We start from the raw sequence: 22,963 nt of genomic DNA, 5'->3' as shown, positions 1-22,963 counted from the left end.
AGTGTCTACATAATTAAACTCTGGATCACTGCCCTTTGTGTGAAAGCAGTTCATTATTAATATGCCTGTCATGAATGTGAACTTGACTAATAGGTGGGTGTAATGTAAGGCTACATGGAGGAAATGGAAAATAGGTCACGCAACAAGTAAAGGCACTTGGTTCTGATCCATGAGATGTTAAAATGACGTCTACAGGGAGAAAATGCTTTCAAAACTGTCTCATTGTGCCAGAAATGTCTTTCTAATACCTTCAAGGTAAATTAATTACCACGAACCACTTCAGGTTAGTGAATTAATTGACCTCCACTGCTGCCAGGTATACACAAATTACTGTATTTGTATGATTTAATTCTGAAAAACACTAAATGTATGATAATTTTTACCATACCATAGTTTCAGACTTTTAGCCTCACTAGCAACATGGCTCTAATGTTGGCAGTCTCAGTCTGTTGGTCCACCACTTTGATCCAGACCGAAATATTTCAACAACATTTTGTTGGATTGCCATGAAAATTAATACAAACATTCATGTTCCCCGGAGGATGAATCCTAATGACTTACGTTTCCTCTAGCGCCACCAACAGGTCTAAGTTTTCACTTATCCTGTGAAATATATCAACATTTACTAGATGGATTGGCACCAAATGTTATTTAGACATGTGTGGTCCTCAGAGGATGAATTAGTAATGTATTATGGTGCTGAGATCTTGTGTGACAACCACTGTTTGCACTTACAATCCCTTTTAAACTCTTTGTGATTGTGTTTTGTTTATTTTAAATATCAAACCATCACAGCTAGGAATGGTAATCATAACATTTTGTTTGGTTTATGGCACAGAAATGCTATATCTGTAACTTGTTTGCTTACACACTATAATAGATCAAGTTCCTTGTAGCCTGTACAAAGGTGGGAGGAAAAAGTCGGTTGGAGCCGATTGCAGTCAACTTGGTAAACCCATATATGTACTGTAAAATGCAGCACAGCCTTTGACACATATTTGCAAACTAAGCTTTTGGTGCACAATGTCTGAATCTGAATGTACAACGGTTTGGCCTGAAATACAATGATGCTGGAATCTTGGCATGACTGGTTTTCGGCACCTGACAACACTGTAGTCTTCAGAAGTACAGTTTCTGTTCATGAGAGAATGGGGCTGTGTTTGTCAGCTCTAAGTTTGAGAACCTAGTGTTTTAAAAAAGCTCACATTAGAATACGTTTTGAGTTGAGACAGTCAGACTTTCCAGTATCAATAAACATAACTGACCTGCAAAGTTTAGACGGCGGATGTGCTTCAGCAGATGAGTGCCGTTGATAGGATCCATTTTAGCGCAGAGGCCCACCTTCCCTGGGCAGAGCTCCTGGTGCATATTGTGCAGGGCATGGGCCATTGCATACACGGCATCAATAACAAACTGCACCTTTCCTTCCTGCTCATAATTCGAGTCCTTTCCTATCCGCTCCTGATCTGTAATACACAAACATATATAAATTAGACACATCACATGCATAAACTGTACTGTATGTGTGTGATTTTGTACATTAGTTAAATGTATTTGAATAATGTAAATGGCATCCTCTGTGGTCACTCATTTGGCTCATTGTTAACCATGTCAAGTGAGAGGTTGAGTCAGACATTTGGATTCCATGTAGTTAAGCATTTGCAAGGGAGACTGAAAAGGATTTCACACGTGGGTTTAAATACTCAATCAGGAGAAAAAGATCTGTAATTCTATCAGCCACATCATGCAATCAAGAAATACTGATTAACTTCAACACTCAAGTGGTTTCTGTGAACAGGTCCAGCTTACAGAAAGATCTACTTGTGAGTTTGTCTCTGACCCTTGTTTGAAGTAGGCTGACAATGGAGCGCCATATTTAGTGCCTGTTCTAGACAACCAATATGCATTATAGTGCCAAGAAAGTTTTTGAAAAGATCCATCTCAAATATAAAATAACTTGAAAATAGTATTTCCATTTGCCAACAGTCACTAAAACTTATCTGCTCAACACTTCTCTCCTGTGTCACCACCACTTTGGAGAGCAGCTTCGGTTGGACCGTACAGCTCTGTGCAAATCACTTGGAATGATCTGAACCTTATAAATGGAGGGTGTGGCATCAGTCCAAAAGGCACAGCAGAAAATGCATTGCTCCTCAGTCAGTCTTATTCCCTCTGTACTGAACTGGTCTTGCCTCATGCAATTAGCTAGAAGGTAAATATCTGGATTGCTGCGGAGGAGCCAATCAATTCCAATATCTGGAGTGCAAGGTTTTCTCCTCGGGGAAATTTCATCAGTTAAAAACAAAAACTCTTTCTTGTCCATCCAGCAAGAATACATGGACTTCCCTCTGAGTCATCTTGTAACAGTCTTGGACCCTCATGTCTATGCCATTAACTCTTACCTATAACTTAAAAAAACTGATATATGTTCCAATTTCAGCGAATCCGGGAACCTTGACCTGTTTTTGACTGAGTGTCCAAATGTGAATTCAGTCTGTATTCCTAGAATGTATTGAGAAGCCGATACAGTAAGGAATGACAGACACAGGAAATGGAGACATCCAATCGTAGGACAGGGATAATCCGCTCATAGGCTCAATGTAATAACTTGTGATAGGAGTTTATTAATCCTGGCCCAGGTTGTTCCATAGGTTTTTGTGATTGTTAATTGCTATGAGGAGGTGGGTTAAGAGAAGGAGATACAAAATGCCAATCCTAGCTTCTCCTTTCTCCTCATGAGCCTCAAACCTTAAAGCTGTCTACATGTAGCTCTGCTGTATGTGCACAAGTGATTATAAAAAGCAGGTGTGTTCAATTTAGATTAACAATAGACTAATTACCATGGATGAACACATTATAGAGCTGCATATATTTATATACCTGCCAAATGAATTAAATGAATCTTAACAAGTTAATAAGCACACAGTGGGGAATTTGCTGCTGAAATTTTTAAAATAATGGCTGTATGAAAAATTACCCAATGGTGTGCAGATCTGCTTAAATTAATCACTTGGATGAGCATTCCAGATGGATGCTTGGATAATGTGCAGTAAATGTAAGCCAGAGAGTTACTTGTAATTTTACACTGTCATGAACAATCATTAGGTTATAGAGAGGAGCAAGGAACAAATGTACTCGATAAACCAGAACCAGGTCAAAAAACCTGGGACTAATTTTAAAAAGGAGCATTTTCTTTGAAATTGCAAAACATTTTTTAAAACAAAAATTGGTGTAGACTATATCCAGAAATACATTCCATATATAAGAAATTGGTCAATGTAAGGTTTTTCATTATAAGATACACACAGTTAGGGAGTTATGAGCAAAAATGTCTTGGGCTTATTCAACTATAGGTAATTTAATTATTACTATTATTATTACTAATATTATGAATAATTTATGATCAATTTTTCACTCCCAACAAAGCAAAATTCAAATTTCTACTATGAAGGGTTTTTGATGCACCCACACCCAAAATTAAAATAATAGAAACCCAAGTAAACACAATCACCAATTCACTTTGATGTTGGGATCACAAATAATCTAATATGCAGTATGTGCATGTGGTTCACTAATACTTCTATGTACTGGCTGCAGTTCAGACTACCACAATGGCACAATAGCTTTGGCAATGTAATTTGTCACTGACATGCAGCATGATACAGAGTCAACAGCAAAAAAAACTGTCCTGAGTTGAAATGTATGTTGTTGTTTGTTCTTAAAGATTGATGCATCTTGTACCGATTCATCTTGTTGAATAACGGATACAGAACCCAAATTCTGAATGGACAAGCAGGACGCATCTCTTGTAAATACATGTTTGACTCCTTACCTCAGGACCTTATTGATGTTTCCAATTTGTATATTATTATTATTATTATATTATTATAATCATTATTATTATTATTATTCTTTAGTTATGTACTATGTAATTTGATCAATATCAAACCCTTCTTCACCAAAAACTGTTAATTATATATACTATATGTGCTCATTTTCACAGCTTATTAGCTTCTGTTAACATTATGAACACGTGGATACTAGTGATCCATAACCACACATTTTGCAGTCATTTATCATGCAACATCTGTCCTCTTAGGGTTCAACCAATTTCAAATAGCCACTTCAGCCTAAAAGAGTGCTAGCCCTCGAATCTGCAGAGGTCTCCTGCTGTCAGCTATCTTTCATTTGCTACATCTCTAGCTCTTCACTGCAGACCAGAGGCAGTTTAATGTCCCCGATTATCTGATGAGCTTTAGAAATGCATGAATTATTGTTGGAGGTTACGGCTCAGTAATTAAGGGCCACATGGCCTTGATTGGACAGAGATTGTCACAGTTTATGCCACGGGGAATCCTGTGAGCCAGAGTGGGTGTGAGAGTGATATTTCTCTCTCAGACTTGGCAGGCCACCCACATTAACTTTGTATTGTCTCTTCTCCATAAGACCATTTCCCTTTTTCCCTCCATCTCTCTCTCTCTCTCTCTATCTCTATCCCCGTCCTCACTGGCATTTTGGCTCTCTCACACACATTTTCCAGGCTTGGGTTGTGCTTCAGAGAAATCCATTTAAATTAAGCAATGCAGAGGAAACGTGTGGGTGTCTTTCACTCTGAGGTGTCACACAGGACATTTTGGGACAGCGTGTGTGGGCTCAAGACCTTTGACCTTTTTTTCAGCTTGTGACTTGCCACAGGCCATCAAGTCTTTTCCTGCCAAGGCAGTTGGACTGGCACTATGTGTGCTACTCTTTCATTTCATAATTTGGCACATATATACATATATGTGTATGTGTGTGTGTGTGTGTGTGTGTTAGTGTGTACACACACACACACACACACACAACACAGATATATATATATATATATATCTTCTTATATCTGAAATTATAGCTTAAGTGCTTATTCACTTTTTTGGTTTTGCTACAACAAACAATTATATTTGCTATTCATCTGTTAACTGTTTTCTATTAAGTGGTTATATAAGACTATAGCTGGCCAAAGCGCAAAAAGAAAATCTCTGCTGTTGTCTGGTTTATATGCTCTCTGCATACTGGTGTCTGTACTATTTAACCGCACCAATGGACGGTTTCTTCAATTATGAAACACCATTTTGTATTGTTTTTGATGTCTGGGAAGATACAGTAGAGATTGGACTGTTTCCTTTCATTGTTCAAAAAGTCCAGATTGTGAGTCTTTATCTAAATAAAGGATCTAGGTGGTCGCATCATGTCAAAAAGTTAGGATTTATCTGTAGAGGTGAATAAATGCTGGCATACAGTAAACAATAGCTGAAAATAATTTTTAGAAAATAATCCCAATTTAAATTGCCATTACAATATTGGTCAGAAAAATCATTTTCCTTGAATCATTCAGCCCTATTCTCCACTGTATTTAACTTCCACATACAAAAGAATATCCCCCTGTAACAGACTGGCAAAATGTCCAAAATATTCCCCACCTCTAAACCAGGGCGTGCTCGGAAAGGCCCCCTGCAACCCTGAGCAGTATAAGCGGTTCAAAAAATAGATGGTTGGATGAAAAAGCTAGGCACACGCTTGCTTTATCTGCAATGCTGTGTTTCCTACAGCTCCCCCACATCATTAATACACAGCAGAAATAAGAAGCCTACGGGGATGGGTCCCTGCTCTACCTTACCTCTCCTTTCCACATTAATCAATATCAGTTTTACATCTCCTTCATTCACAGATAAAAGACAAGTCTCACTTTTTTTCCCAGTCACTCATGCCCTCCGTATCCTTTGATCACGCTGAGCCGTCTAAACCTCTCAGGACACTGATGATTCTGCACAACGTCCCATGTGGTTCTCCCGCAGCTGCTTCAGAGACACGGCGGGGCTCTCCACCAGCAGAGAGGCACCACGAGTGTCACACTTTAACCTTAAACAAACGCTGGGAGAGTCTCTTTCTGCCCGTGAAGCAGAGCTGATAGTGAAGTTCAACACTAAAATGTCTGTAATGAGCAAGGCGAGTGACTGAAGAGCTACTGACTGCTTTATACACAGTGACTGTGCATTCACATTTACTTCTACTATTGTGAGACTCTTTATAATGTCGCTGTGAGTATGTTAAGAGTCATGAGGTTAACCCCTGCTCCAAGGGATTGCAAAAGAGTAACTCATGTGAAGTGCATGAACATCTACAGTTAAAGTGAGATAAAGTGTTAAATCATTAAAGGGTCATTTACTTTTATATTGGCCTTGACTGGGTTTTTTGATGCCTTGTAGTGATCACTTTAGTGAATTATTGGGTTGACTGCTCAAGATGTACAGCAGCTGCTGTATCTCACATGCTCATTTTATTCAACATCTCATGGCTGATAACCTTCCTTTTTTTTTTTTTCTTCGAATTCTAGTTTTAGTTTGTCATTAGTTTGTAGTAAGCTATGACAGACCTTCAAACAGTAGAAAAATCTAGTCTAGCCTTACATTTTGATGCAGCCTAGTTTTACTTTAAAGGATAAGTCTGGCTATATATATGGTGATATTTATTTCCTTACTGTCAACAAGTCTCATTAAAAGCCAAACAAAACTAACAATGGATTTGTACATTCCACGTATTGGTCTGTGTAGCTAAAACATGATATACCTTATTTCTCTGTGCCATAGACCTTCATCAAATCTATTAAAAATATATAAATAAGCCCCACTGTTGCACTGGATAACATTTTCCTTCATTACAATGAACACTGTAGTTTATTTTGAGTCAATCCCACATACACTGCCCTGCCACCGTAAATGTTAGTGCACAAAATCAGCTGCTTAGAACAGTGTCAAGCTGTTTTAGGAAATTATTTAGCCTTTTCAAAATTAAATAAAATGTTTTTCTCTCCTGTTAAAGATTTACATCTTCTTTAAAACCTAGGGTTGGATGCTTGCTGGAAACTTTCACTGAATATAAAACTCCTCAGATTCCAGACTAGAAGCTTTGGTATGAACAACAGCCCAAATATACAATGTCTGTGTGCCAGATTTAAATGCTGGCATACACATTGTTCCATATTTTACATCTCAGATATTGTGAAATTATAAACACACGTTCAGAGTGTTATCCAGGGTGTTGCTCAGACAGCACGCCCCTGAATTGTCACTGGTGCTCCCCGAGGAGCTTGCTGGTGCTCTCGCCGGCATTCATTCCCGGCAGGTAACCTGGGGTCTCTCCTACCAATCTTATGACTAACTCATCAATCAGTATAATCTCATCCACCTGAGAGTTACCCTAAATATAACTCTCTCTGTTATCTCTTTACAATCCTTAGTGTTGGGATTTGCTGCTTTTAAAACAATGCCAGCAGTTTTGCAGCCCACATCTTGAGTAAAATAGTTTGTCTCTAGTGTATTTAGTGAGTCTATACCATTTCAGCAGTACTATTTTAGTTCACTGATTGGCTGAGATGTTCCTTTGTTAAATCCTGAGTCTATGAATAAATAAGTATCAAGATTCTCCTGAGTTTTGAGTCTCTACACTGAAGTCTTTCTCTCATCATTGGATGTCATTACTGTATATGTATGAGCGTGATGATCACTACAGCAATCATATATATCACATCCATTTACAACTATACATATATTATATTTATTATGCTCTTTGTGGCACTAGCAACATCGTCCAAGTAGCCTTTTATTTGTTGTTAATCACAGTACGGATATGGATATAATCTTATATACTATAATCTACCTATAATATAATCTTTATGATTTTAGTATCTATACATATATACATACACACACACACACACACACACACACACACACACACACATACACATAAATACACACATATATGCATAGAATGCAAGAAAGAAGAATGTTAATCCACGCATTCATTAATGCTACTGTATATGGAAATCCTCAGTCTCAATGCTGCAGTATGTGAAAAGGTCAGTCAATGAAGTCTGGACAACTGTTGTTGTGTAAAGCATGTGCAGACACACTCCATGTATACTGTCACAACACGTGTTTATAAATACCAGTGCCTGAGTGGAAAGTAGTTTATGCAGATTGTGCATACACACATCTGGCTGCAGGGCAGTGTAGTGGCTCAGTGGTTAGCACTGTCATCTCACAGAAAGAAGGTCGTTACTTTGATTCCCTTTGATTCCCTGGAGTTTGTGCAGTTTCTGCCTGAAGACACATAATTCAGTTGGACAAAAGACTTGAAATTGCCCTTAAGTATGAATCTGAAAGTGAGTGATTTTCCAACTTTGTGCCCTGTAATGATGTGCTAATTTATTTGAAAAAAAAAAAAAAGAATCCGAAATGGACTTTTTATTTGTAAATGTAACTTTTTTTGCATGAAATTAAAGAAACGAGCTCTCAGTTTGGTGGATGAGCTCTCAATCCTCAGCTTCCCTCATCACTTTTGGAAAGCAAATATTACTTACAGCAGATAAAGTCTGGTTCATTAAAACAGTTAAAGGTACGAGACAGAAGTCTAGTACGACTATAACAGTCTTGTTACCAAGCTTAAAATTCTGTTGTCCATGCCACTTGTGGCTAGGTGAATTTAGAGATTCTGTATTATCTCTGGGGAAATATTTATTTTAAATAATGACAACTGTAGGTCAGGCTACACATCTTACTTTATGTAATGTTCACGAAACATATTCTAAACCCACTAAAATGGAAAGTTTGTGGGTTTAATGCTTCAAAGTAGGGTATGCCCGACATGATATCAGATGACCAATCTCAAGAAAAGTGCAACCGCACACTGAATAGATTCCAAAAAGATGATTTATAAAGTACAATTGTGAACAATGAGGTGAAGTGTAGATACGGACCTTCTTGGTCACATGTTGAATATTACCTGATGACGACACAGTGTTGGGAAGCAACTATTCAGAGTGTGCGGAGTGTATTTGTGTGTAAACTTTGTGGTTTTACACTGGTTTACATTTGGGAGACCTGCCCTGCTAACTAACAGGTAATCATCTTAAAACTACTCTATTCTTAAGTGCTTTTTGCAAAGTTTTTTATTTTATTTATTTTGTTCGGGTGCTGATGAATGATATTGTACCAGTTCTTCTAACCTGCTATGAATATAAATATTCATACTCATGTAATAAGCACATCTTGAATCGTGACACTCAATTGATGCACACATCTGCTCTTCATGTCCATCAATTTTTTCTCTTATTAAGATTAAAGCATCCTCTATACTGATCAATATTAGTGCATTATACAGTAACAGATTCCTTTAAAGTAAATAAACTGATAATTATTAAATAAGGGAGACAAATAACACTAGTTTAACCCTCATCTTTAAAATATATGTTTAGCTACTTAATTGGTGTTTAAATCTTAATAAAATGTGCAATGTTTTCCAGCTCACAGCAGATTGTGCTGTTCACAACTGTATAATGTATGGCACTGAGCCGAAGCTGTAACCATGCAGCCCAGCTAAGCCATTCTGGCTTTAGCCAGGTGGGTAACACACACGAGACTCAGCAGAAATACTATATCACACAGCACTGAAATGAGCTGTGAGACGAATTGTGATTTTGAATATTGAATGTATAGTTGTTCCACTTTTAATAGGTGGGCAATGCTGTCAAAACACGGTTCACCATGAGCCAAATGTGTCACCTTCCTCAAAATATCAAAACTCCAAGTTGGTTAAAAGTTTAAACAAAGAGAACATTAAATAGCTTTTTCCCCCAACAGAAGAATATCTTACTTGTGCACTTTTTGAGCCCGGACCCTTTCTTCACAGCGTGACGGCTGAGTTTGCAGTTGAAGTTGTTCTCCCAGAACTCAGCAAACCAGATATTCCTTCTGTTGTTTTCCAGTGTTCGGCTGATGAAGTAACGATCAAACCCTAGACAGATCAATGGGTTTATTGTCATTGACACAGTCACTGTCAGTGTAAACAGTGTTGCTTCAGTCTGCAAGTCAGAGCTCTGTTTTCTACAGTATAATTAATTGAATATTGCATATGTTCAATTTACTTTGTTTCTTTGTTTGACTGAATCATAGTTTTTAGATCTTCGATGATCAAATAATAGTTGTTAAGCACTACAAAGAAATTTGTATTCTTCTGCAAACAGACACAGCTCTGCCTCACATGAAAAGAATATTTCAATGAAATATGCACATGGTTTTATAAGACAGGCTGATCTGATGTATGTACAGTGCCCGTCTCTGTACCTTTGATGGACTGGCGCTTGGGTAGGATGGTGACAGCTCCCTCTGCCATCTCCTCTTGGTGCACAACTGGCGAGATCTTTGAGCCCCAACTATCCGAACCCACCCAGATGAAATGACCTGTCTGGTTGGCCTTTTTAGCTGCGTGGAGTAGCCGCCTGCAAAGGTGAGGGAACAGATGTTGCCATGGATAAGGTCAGCATCCCGACCATCTCCACTTTGATTTTGCGTTGCAATTTATTACACAGTGGTCTGGCAAAGCTGAACTAAAACAGCCGTGTTCAGACATGTTTCTGAGCTATCTGCTGTGGCCGTGTTTTTCTAATCTTCAAAGCTGTGCTATGTAGCTTTTACCAGGCCTTACCTGATATCATCTTCGTTGGCAAAGAGTATGACCACTCTCGCGTTTGGGTTTTCTTTGAGCCGCCGAATGACCTTGTCAAACTCTCCCTGCTTTGGCTCCCGGGGAATCTTGACTGACTGGGAGATGCACACACCCCCTAAACAACCAGAGGTTTATAGACGTCATTTTTTAATTTGGAAAAACTGTACAGCAATACCATCAATGTATGAGATAAATCACAGAAACAAAAAACATACAGCTGTGAAGTAAACATCAAAAATAGCACTATACATATTTAGTTGTGTGAATTGGTTTTGAACATAATTAGATAAAAATAAAGAACCGTGGCTGACTAAATGGAACCAATGGCATTGTGGCAAATTCACCAGTTTACCCAGGGAATGCCAGGGAAAACTGAAACTGCGATGTGAAATGGTCTATTTCCCTGAAGAGTGACTGACCAGCAGAAGGATAATTGGCTTCCGCCTTGCTGTCTTTGAGTTTGTTGAGGTAAGATGTTTTTCTTCATCTGCAGAATGTGGAGTTAACCATCAGATGGAATATATTTGAGCAGTTTTGTGGAACAGGGACTGATGCGACAGTGTGTAAGTGTGTATGTTGTTGTGCTAAATTATAAACAAGGCATTATAGATTCCTGTACAATCCTACGTGGATTTAGAGGAGACTTTCATTTTGAAAGGTACATAATTAAAACTCTGGTGTTCATTCTTAATTTTCCTATGGTTCCTCAAGTGATGTTGATATAATTTTATGGGGTAAAATACGTTTTCATTTCGAGTTTGTGCACTTTCCTATAAAGAGGGAGTTTAACTGGGGGTTTAGCCCTTGTTTCATTTAATGAACCAAACAGTATGCATTGCACTTCCGCTAGTTTTACCTCCTCTCTTTGTTCCTAATTTTCTAAAGGAAGGTACATTTTCTGTACTCTGTTTACGTTCTGTGTCTTTGCTATATATGTGACATTAAGTTACGTTAGCCACGTGTAAATGTGTTGATATTTTTATATTTTGGACCTGAAGTTGTATTTATTTTCATGCATAAATCTGTTAATTAGAACAGAAGTTTTTTCAAGGCATGTGTGTAGCAGGACTGCTTTATAGGTTCTGACGCTAAAGTGTACAGTTGTCTGTGTACTGTGAAGCATTTAGTAACTCTCTTCGTAGTATTACACAGGCACAGAGCATTTATGTGAATTATTTGATTCTCTACAGGTGCGGGAAGGTCTGGTGCCTTGAAATAAAGCCCTGAAAGACAGTTCTGGGAAATATGGTCCTTACCCACCATACATTGCAGAGTTAGACTACAAATAACTAACACTTTGAGTCATTGCAGACGCAGACTGAAATATGTTTTGTGCAGTCCAAGCAAAGTTTCCAGTGATTCTCTGACAGGATTTCTAAGCTGAGATTTAGAGGGCCCCGGTGCGGCAAGTTCATCTGAAGGATTGTTTCTGAGTTCCTGAGCTGCCTGCAGCTTTCAGGACAGTGAGAACTCTGTGCCAAGACGTGTCTTCGTACATACTGTACACTGTAGACCATATACTAATACATACTGTATCTATCACTGTTGTAGATGGAGACCAGTTTAGAATCAGGAGACTTAATTTACCAAAGTGAGTGTTTGTTTACACTATCACATGAAAAAAAATAATCAAAGAAAAAAAAAGCAGCAGGAGTTAGACTAATGGAAATGATCAAACAATTAACTGAAAATTAATTAAAGTTACACATTCCTCTCTATCAGCTGAGTCATTACTTTATGCAACACCTATACTCTCGGTGACCTGATGCATGAAGCTCCCACAGACAACAAATACAACAGTAAAAAGACTTCTTTTGTTTTAGTTTAGTTTTAGCAAAGTAGATTATTATCCTGTGTGTGTGATTTGCAAAATTCTGTCTAGACTCCTGTCATTCTGTGGTCTTCTGCCCTGGTACCCAGCTGAATGAGGGGGCAGGTTAATCTGTCCCAGTTTGGCTGTCTAAAAAAGTTTTGATGTCTGAGACAAATCCCTTGTGTTGGTTGAAACTGTCTGATTCTTGCACATTTGTCGCCAAACCTCATTGAGTTTGAGAAGGTCAAACAGAATTTCTGACCCAGTCCTTAGACATGCAAAGATATTAAAGATATTAGCTTCTTTTCCCTCTCAATTTCAGTTTTGACAGAATTTGGTAACAAAAAAGGTCAGGCTAGAGGCAGGTCAGTGGGCTATTTACATCCCTCATGACCAAAACCAAGCACAGAATCTTCAGATGTTTGACCCCAATTTGAGCCAGATCATTTTAAATATGCTCATTGCTGCATCAACAAAAGCAGAAATTAGAGCGCACAGTTCTTTAATTCGAGCTGTACTGATGTTATACTTTAAAACAAAAAGTTTTGTACTTTCTCTCCCCTCTCGAGGAGATCCTATAAAAACACTTTTACTATCTCATATTATAGAAATTGTTGAAAAACCTGTTGAATTAGTTTTGGTCTCGGACCAAGACGCACAAACTGAACTGCTGCTCTTTGAGTCTCAATTCAATACTTCTACTCTTTATTTGTTACAACAGTGGACACTAAACATGTCACTATAGGGAAGATATAAAGTTTTAGCATGAGTGAACACTGGGAATAAAATCCTTGTTCTAGTGCCATTATCTAGAACCTGAAATGCCAAAAAACATACCTTGGGATTTGTTTATCCGAAAAGACTAAGGATCCATTTTGTTTTACTTCTTTCAATCAGTCTGATGATGTGTTCAAGTTAGTCGGTTTCTCTTTTGGAGGGGGTGTTACTTTTTGTTTTGTTTCGCCCTTATCTGATCAGTATCGAATGATGTATTTGCCCCACTGATGTAATTTTCAGTAGAAACAAAACCTAAGTTAAGAGCAGTAAATGTTTTTCAAACTGATTAAAAAATTTGAAAATTTAAGGGCTGTTATTTCTATAAGGCGACATACAATAACCTGTAAAGCTGTGTCAATCTCATCCATACTTGTCACCATTTTAGTGACCATTTTTCTGTCGCTATTTCTCCTGGATCTAGCGAGCTAGCTGTCTGGCTATGTAGGAAGATATCAACCCTATTCTTAATCCCACCTGCAAAGCTCTGATTGGTCAGCTGTTTCTCTAACTGGGGGAAACGGCCGTCAATGAGCACAACAAGATTTGGGTGGTGATTCAGAAGTGAAACCAGGTTAGAGGTTTTGTATTTTTAATAAATAAACATGGAGGGCTAGGTTCCGAAGTATTGGTGGTCAGATGCAGCACTATCAAGTCTCATTTTGTGAAAAGGCCGTTAGGAAAAAACATTTGATTCTGTTGTTTTAAGTTTTTTCAAAGATCTTAAACATGTAGGTTTCTTTGATGCATGTATTTCCTTTTGGATATTTATTACAGATTTTGAGTGGTAAGTTAATTGCATCTTTGATTCTAGAAATTATATGTGGTATCTCTAAAAAAATCACACTTTAACTGTCTTAATGCTTCAGATCATCTTTTAGTTTATAGTACACTGCTGCAGGGGGTGCGTGTCTTGACTGCAGTCGTGGCAGCATTTCATCACTTCAGCCATTTGTGTGTGATGACCCACTTGTCCAGTTGACTCAAGCAAGCTCCATTATAAGTCATTTTTGGCCATTACTTCAATGGATGGGTTTAGATAAGTGAGAAGCATACAAACCATGCCATCAATCTGCAGTTTCTCACATGCTACAGTAGAGCACTATCCCGGTGTTATCTTAACTATGTCTTCAGTACGATTAATTTAATTTAATAGTGACAAATAGCTGCTGCAGTGTCAGGACAGCCACAGTCATGCAGTCCATCTTTGCCACATTGGTTGAACCGCTTTCTCTCCCTCTTCCTTTTCTGCTTTTTATTTATAGTGAGATATCAGATATACATAGACACCATATGTGAGATCAACACAATCGTGTAAGACTTTCAAGTAAAAACATCAACAACCAGTGTATTTTTTGTATTTGAGTTATGTGAACACTGGATTCCACCACCACAATCAGAAACTAAATTCCGGTCAGTCGACCACTGTTTGGTAAAGTTTTGCAACTGCAGAGACAAGGTGCACAGCATCTTCTCTGTGTTTGCCCATAATAATGAATATATTACTCTTCCTATTGTAAGCCCTGTGTTTCAGAAGCTCTTTTTTTTGTGCTTCCTGCATATTTCTACAGAAAAATCACACGTATAATAAACTGGTTTTCAGTATGATATAATTTTGCAAAGCCAATACACACTGCAGTTAAAATTACAATTAATGATGAACTCCAGTAGGGATTTTTCTTATTTTTCACTTAAAGGTACAGTGGCTAAGACAGCTAAGCAAATATACAAAAAATAAATGACCATTTTGAAAAAACACATCATTTTCAGGAGAAAAAATAGCAAGTAATGCTGCAAGCCACAGGGAACAATGAAACTTAGTCACAACACAACAGCAATTTCCAGGGGACACTAAAAGCTAATGGAGACATGTATAAATACACACACATATGCACATATATATACACACACACACACACACACACACACACACACACACACACACACACACACACACACACACACACACACACACACACACACACACACACACACACACACACACACACATCCATATACGTGTTTATTATATACACACACACATATATGTACACACAAACACACACACATATATACATACATATGTCTATACATACATATACACATACATATATATATATATATATATATATATATATATACATATATATATACACATACATACATACATACATATATACATGCAAGTACTCCATGATCAGTACCAACGGTCCATTTCCTGTGTCAAAGTTTTCATATAATAATTCAAGGCAAAACAAAGTAATTTCCCGTTAAAGTCAGGCCTTGTAAAAACAGCAGGGAGTTTGTTAACCTTGCAGCTGTCCTATAAAACACGACTGCTTTGTAATTCCATTGCAGACGACAGCGTTCCTGCTCTGTGCTCTAATTTGAATACACCATGTAAAGACCTCTTTGTCGGTGAGTAAAGTTATTCCCCGAAAAAAAAAAAAAAAACCCCAAAAAAAGAAGACCCAGATGTCCTCAAGCTGAATACTGATAGCACTAAATCAACAATAATGATCTGTTACTGCAGAATTAATGAGGATGTCTGTCAGCAGGTAATTTGATGGAGGTCAGAACTGAATAAGATTATACTGGATGTCGATCTTATATGAACAATGGTAGCTAGTTACATTTAAAATTACATATGTGAACTATTCGCCATAATAATGTTCTCAGGAGCTGTTCTTAGGTTTTGCCAGTGAAATCTGAACTGCATAAAAGTCACAAAAGTTCATGGAAGAGTTCAAGTGCTGAACTGACAACATATTCAAAAAGGGAACCCAGATCCTGAGAAACAACGTTCGAGACTAGAAAGAAACTTTGCCGGTGATGGTTTTACCTTGATGCTGCATTTACAGTACAAAGTATTGCTGGAGTGCTTTGTGTCACAAGGTTGTGTTTGTGTATATGTGAGGAGATATGAAATAATCTCTTCTTGCAAATTATTTTCTTTTCTTTCCAAGTTTAAATTTATCTGCCTATATGGGTCTGACTTGCCAGCAGAAATTACAACCCAGTGAGGGCATTTGTTTTTCTAAATAAATTCCCAAGTAATACTTTCCACTGCGAGCCCTATCAGTGTGGCTTGTTGTACACTGTTTTGCTGTGTCCATGCTCAGTTCATGTTCAATTAAACCAAAAAAATACAATACTATTCAGTCTGAAAATATAATTTGTTGTTTCTCTGCTCCACTGAGTTTCCTAATTGTACGTCTTTCCCCTGTTATTTGTTCACCACATGTTTTTCTGTGTGTTTGGTCTGTGGCGCAACTAAAGTAAATAATTAGTAAATATGAAATTCACCATCTTGCCTTATTTAGTTTTCCTTTTTTTCAGCTTTATATTCTGACTTTAAAATCACTATTTCATTTTTGTTCATTAAACTTGGTTGATCTTTAAACATTGTGTTACATTAAGTGAGAGCCTGTACAGTGTTAGTCCAATACCAAACATGCACAAATTGAAAAAAGCACTAGTCAGTGATGGGGGGTATATACTGTAAAATGATTGGTGGATAAGTGCACAGAAGGATATTTAGAGGCTACATTTTCAGAAATAGGAAGGGAAAACTAAGAATAGGGTGCTATAAAAGTATGTCTACCTTTAAAGTCTAAAATCTACATACTAAAACGTGGTCATATTTAAAATAATACTGATACAGACAGTTGAGCTGTCTTTATTTGGCTGTCCCACAAATATTTACATGACATGTTCTGTGTGCAACAGCTAATTTGAAAAACACTGCCCAGGAAAAATGAGTGAGAACTAAAAATCAATATGAGATCTAGTCATTTTTACCTCTGCCAGGGGGGTTATGTTTGCGGTCTACCTTGTTTTTTGGCAGGATATCTCCAAAACTTATTAACAGATTTCAGTGAAACTAGGTGGAGAGGTCAGCCAAGGGCTAAGGGACAAATGATTAGATTTTTTTGCAAATCTGGATCCAGCTAAAGAACCATGACGTCTTGGGATTCTTTAAAAGTTTACATGGACTTGTACACTTTAGAAAAGAAGTTTGCCAGACAGACAAAGTTAGCGACTAGCTGGTGAAAATAGTGGAGCATTTAACTCCTACGGATTTTCTTCAGGAGCCGGTAGAGACGAAAACAGAGGTGAAATGCGAAGGATGTGTAAATGAGCAACTGTTAGCCAATTGATGTTGCTTGAAATATGGACCATGATATTACTTTTTAAATACTGCCTGCTTTTACATAGTGCATAGTGTTGATTGTTTTTTTTGTTTTGTTTTTTACTTTACACAAGTCAATGTCAGAAGTCTTCATTTTAGTGAATTGCAGCTGTGAGGAGTTTTGAAAATAAAATATTTCCTGGAATGGTTAGTGTGCTGAAGCACAAAGGAAGGAGGACAAATGGCTTCAGGCGTTTTGACATGTCAGTGTGAAGTCTGTTGAAGGCTGATCGCATAGTAGATCTTCAGTTTTCGTGCTTTGTCTCTAATTGGATGACTTCTTGTCATTTTGCTTTTATTTAATGAAATTACAAACTCTTCCTTACACACAGTCATTGTGAGTACAGTTAGATGACAGAAAAAAAAAAAGTAAAATTTACCAGTTTTTCCATATTCCATACACAATACAGTACTAAAATCCTTTCCCTCTGTTACTATGAATTACACGTTGTTACAGTACAGCTTTACATGGAAACCCCTAAAATTAGTTACACATTTTTATTCAGATTTATTTATTCTTTTGGGTATATTACTTTGATACTTGATTGGCAGGTATTTGATCACTATTGATCAAATACTGTCCTAGCATGAACACTCGTAATGGCCTGAGGTGTGCTTGTAGAAATTATTGTGTGATTTATATTTAAAAGAAAAGTATGTTTCCAACCAATATTGCATGATGATGTAGTGAAAGCTCAGTCAAATCTCCTTCACCATAATAAAAATCAGTATATGAGTTGAATTGGGGGTTTCAGATGGTTTTCTTACAGGTTTAGTGTCCAAACTGAAATGTCAAAATACAAAAAAAAGGTCAAGCCCCCCATGTTTCCCTTTTGGTTTAATGGTACTTTGGCAAACCACAAAATGGTGCACTGACCCTGTCCATGGTGGTTGGATGAATAGGATATTTAGACAAATATGGTTGGTTACAGCACTTCAGGATAAAATTCCTTTCTGTACTCTCTAACTTTCTCAGAAACAGAAAAATATGTCAAACAAAACATCCCTATGGTATTTTGGCCAAACTTTGGGGTGACAGAAATTTGGCTTCCCAACATTCTTGTGAACTAAAATGACATATATCTCATATCCAGCCATGGTGCAGGAGTCAAATCCTGTCAGTGTTTGAAATTTTGACCTTTAGCTAGTATCGCCTCCATCAAGCTAAACACCAGAACACAGTGCCGCAACGAATCATCCCTCAAAATTTCAGCAACGCTGGATGGAGGTGGTGTCTGCCATATCAAATTTAGGTTAAAAAAAATGTGTATTTAATTACAGAGCCCTCTATCAGGCCAGTCATATCTCTTCTGCGATACCACCAGATATCTCTGTTGAGATATCACCAGAGAAATCCCATTAACAGATTGATTGACACAAACCTTTTACCACAATCTTCATGGCTGTATAATGTTCTATTTTATTGTTCACCTCTTCTAAAGCAAGGGCAGCGGTCTCAATCAAACCAATTGACTTCTGCCTGACCTTTTTCCTATGACCACAGTCCAGAAATGCCATAGGCAGACCTGAATCCACACACTAAGCCCTAAGAATAGGAGTGCTTTAGATTGGAGCCTACCTAATTGACTCCGTAATGATGTCATAGTTCAGTGCCACCAAATTAACTGAATTTTCAAGCATGCGCTGGCAACACTGATATCATGAAAACTGACAAAAAGGTCTCCCGGTGCAACTCCAAATTTATTGCTCTTAATACCAAAGAGGAGCAACAAAATGGTGTTGATGTAGAACTTAATATTACCTTCTGCATAAAAATGTGTCTCTCCAGGCCAATTACATAAACATTTTAAAGTCTCCCTCCACTCCAAAATTCATTTTGCATATTGTTTCTTTACTTGTACATTTGAATTTCCATGTGTAAAATGAGCTTAACACTGAGTTTAACACTGCAGAAAGCTGTTTTCACATTTATTTGCTGAAAGAGGAAAGTTCATCTATGCTCACTTTAAATCTCCGTTTAACACATGCTTGTACAACCATGACTCTGTAACATCACAACTAGTCTGAAAGCCAGTTTAGGTCCAGTAAGCAACTTAGACCAGTGTGATGTTGAAACTTGAAGCCTTCAGTGCACACAGAATGAGAATGGACTTTTCAGTCAAATAGGAGGTATCTTGTGTCCAACTGTTAAACATTTGAAATGGACAGTATTGCAGTCCAATTCAAGATACTTTGTTTGTCCCCCAAGGGGCAATTCTAGAAAGCGAGTCCCCCAGCAAAGCACACATAAGCGACTCATTTGCACACATAAAAAAATTCCAAAAATACAAACATCAGAAAGAGTTCAAATACACAAGGATGTATAACAATGGCCAGTCCATAGCTGGCCAACAAAGTCCAACACCACAAAGGCTCATATTAAGTTAAAAAGGAGCAGAAATCCAAATTACAGGTGCATTTATCAGTCTACATAAAAAGCAAACTGACCAATTCCTGCACTATGGCTGTTCACAAGTCTGTTGGCTTCTGGAATAAAACTAAACTTCCTTCTCTTCGTTTTACATGCAGGCAGTCGAAAACACATTACCTACATGTGTTCGTAGAGGACGTTTGGGGTCGTTGATAATCTTACATGCCTTTTTGAGGACTTGTTATGTATTGAGCTATGCTAGAGATCTTTGTGTTTTGACAATAATTTCAGAGCTGAGGTTAAAGTCACCTTAAAATCAGCTTTTTTCCTTTTGACAAAGCAAAATAAACCAGCAAATAAAAGAAAAAGTTAAAATACTTTTGATTAAAGATATACTCTCTGAGCTACACCAAAGGAGTTTATTTTATCTAGGCAGTACAGATGCTGCCACGCCTTTTTTACAATCACATCTGTATTTGCATATTCATAAATTCAGGATTTTTCCATAAGAGAGGAGTAGGAGTAATTTGAAGGATTTTTATCAAGATAATTGAACATTTTTGTGGAAAAAACTACATCGGACATAAATTGATTTTCAAGTCAGAGTATTTTTAAAAATGTCGGGAGGGGATCTGTAATAAATTTAAATGTAAATATCCATTATGCCATGATTTTACACCTGCACTAATCAATATTTTATATTAACATTGGGTCAAATGGCTACATCTATATGAAAGTTGTTGCTCATAATGATGAACACACAGACCATTATCACCTCACTCTGCAGTTCCCTTCATCTCTACAAAGCTCTTTAGCATCTTTCAGCTTATTGTTTTGGTTTTCATCCGCAACAAGCAGTTGTTCACACACACTTCACTGCTCTCATCAGCTTTGTTTCCAGCAGCAGGAGAAAGCTGATTTCAGCGAAAACATTCAGATAAAACCACTGTACACAACCTGCCAAGCACCTAGTGGCAGGCAGACAAAGTTAGCAACTAGCAGGTGACACATTGGAGTATTTGGCAGCTAAACAGATGTTTCCCTCATACATTGTAGAGCAAAACAGTGCTAAAAGAGGAGTGAATGGTGGACTTACACAACTGCTAGTGAACGCCTATGTTGCTCCTTTTCAGATGGATGTGTAAACAGGCAAGTGTTGGCTAAGACGTTAGCATTATCATCTTTATAACCTGATAAAACAGTCTGTCAAACGGGTGATGTTCAGCTTGCTGTAGAGATGTTGCTCCCAACTGGCCAAAAATTTTAAATTAATGCCATCTGTGTTTTTGGCTTTTAAATCCTCAGAAAATTATTCATAAAAATCTGCACTTGTTAAAGTGATAGTAATCATCATTTTCTAGTTCTCATTATGTTTAAGTGAGTTTTGTTGTTGGTTTTTTTTTGTTCCCCAAACAGAGTGCTTGAGAATCTTCAAACGGCTGGGATATTTCTGTTATTTCCGTCTGGACAACCTGGGTCTCTTCCAGAGAGTGTTTTTCACAACTCTGACCTGTCCTGTGCGAAAATGACTGCTGCTTACCTTCAAAAGGTGTTAATTAAAAAGAGGGGGGAAAAAATCTAGGCACCATATGGAGGAGGCTACCTAACAGCAGGCTCCTACTGTTTTGGAATCTCGCTTTGCTGCTCTTCTCTGTGTTTCTGTGGAGATGAGGTCATCTGCAGTGACAGACTGACAATGATTAGGTAATAGGTCTTCACAGGCCGCTGGTGCTTTAAAAATCTGCTCTGTTGGATCACACATGGCTCACTCACAAACTTGGCTACAATGGTTTGTCTTTTCCGTCTTGTCAAAATGTGAAATTAAATGCCTCTTCACTAAAGAGAAAAGCTATTTGTTTTTTGTTTTTTTTTACAACGAGAACTAGTTCTTCTGGCGTGAATGCAAAGAAAATATTTGCTGGTGTATATTTTTGCTTAATATTTTATTGGTGCTATTGTGAGAGATACTGTGAGTGGCAAGAAAACTGTAATAACACAGAATGCTAACCCTCAACAAATGATACACAGATGCTCAGGAATATTTTTGCACCATAACTGACGTGCTATAAACATAATTTCCCATCATTAGAGAGACCTGTTGCTTGGGAGGACAGGAGCTTCCAAGGAGGAAAATCCAAGCCCTTAAGCTGAGAGGCCTGAGAGATAACAGTGCTGCAGAATCCGAACTGCTGATATACGGAAAAAATATGCAGGCAACAAATAGGCCTGTTTTGCCCATTCATTGTGAGAATCATATCAAGCATTCTGTTATACATAATGCAGACCTGGTTGAACATTTTCATAAAAACTTTGCAAAGCAGTGAAAAATAAGTGAAACCTCAAAGACTGATGTGTGGAGTAAAGTGTTTTCAAAATGGCTGAATAATGCGCCTAGTCCCTTTTTCTCAAAAACTCTTCAGAGCTTAACTTTCTTCATCTTCCTGCCCTTGAGACGATGCCTGACCTTGTGTCTGTCCTAAAGAGAACTCGACTGCAGGAGATGAATGACCTCTGTCCATTTGTCATCATCACCTCCTCACCAATTAAACACAGACAAGCAGAAGATGAAAGCAGCTGCTTTCATCTTCTAATTGACTGATTGATTTGCCTGTTTTTGTATCACCCTATAAGGTGTTTTTATGATGCAATGCCAAGAGTTTTTCCTTTGATTTATAGAATGCAGCTTTAGCAGGAGCGCTGATGAGGGAAGGTGATATAAACACCATTTCTGAATTTATATCGTATAAAATTCCTGCCTGCCAAGTGTTTTGTTTTGCTAATATGTTGTTGTATTTCCCATTCATGTGAGAGCTATATCCAGTCCACCCTTCAGGATAATTGGTGTTCACGAAATGAACTTTGCGAAGAATAAGAGCTGCTTCTTATTCTTGTTTATGAAATAAAAGTCTAGAAAGGATTTCGTGAAAGACTGCTCTCAGTATTGACATAAGGTTGACATCATGTGAAGCACTGAACAGCTTGGTTTTGATTTTCCCCTATGAGGCAAAAAGGAAAAATGGAAATGTTTTTCTTTTTTTTTCCTTTTAGACTAGGGTTTCGCTAAGATGGTTTGGTCAGGGTTGAATTTATTTATCCATATAATCATGGAAATTACAGTGCTCCTATCAAATCAACAACCCCTGATTACAGAACATAGGAAATAAATACCCCCAGAATGACATCTCAGATAAAGGTAGATTTTTTGGAAACTGTAATAAGTCTCTTTATAATAGGTTGGACACAAATTACTTTTCTGATATAACAGGAA

The 22,963-nt window shown here is 37.6% G+C and overlaps 1 protein-coding gene across 2 annotated transcripts in view; it reads right to left on the bottom strand.

The window, feature by feature from the left end:
* The window catches only part of LOC120807583 (metabotropic glutamate receptor 4-like), a 137,053-nt gene that overhangs the window by 25,407 nt on the left and 88,683 nt on the right, over positions 1-22,963 (bottom strand). For both annotated transcript variants that reach the window (XM_040159799.1, XM_040159801.1), the window contains exons 4-7: positions 10,525-10,660; positions 10,164-10,318; positions 9,694-9,834; positions 1,266-1,466 (exon numbers count right to left, since the gene is read on the bottom strand). In XM_040159799.1, coding sequence (XP_040015733.1) covers positions 1,266-1,466; positions 9,694-9,834; positions 10,164-10,318; positions 10,525-10,660 — 633 coding nt within the window. The remainder of the gene's footprint in view (positions 1-1,265; positions 1,467-9,693; positions 9,835-10,163; positions 10,319-10,524; positions 10,661-22,963) is intronic.

The sequence above is a fragment of the Xiphias gladius genome, chromosome 21, assembly GCF_016859285.1.
Source record: "Xiphias gladius isolate SHS-SW01 ecotype Sanya breed wild chromosome 21, ASM1685928v1, whole genome shotgun sequence".
NCBI classification, from domain to species: Eukaryota; Metazoa; Chordata; class Actinopteri; order Istiophoriformes; family Xiphiidae; genus Xiphias; species Xiphias gladius.
The sequence above is the reverse complement of the archived record's forward strand: the minus strand, read 5'-3'. Positions and strand labels throughout refer to the sequence as shown.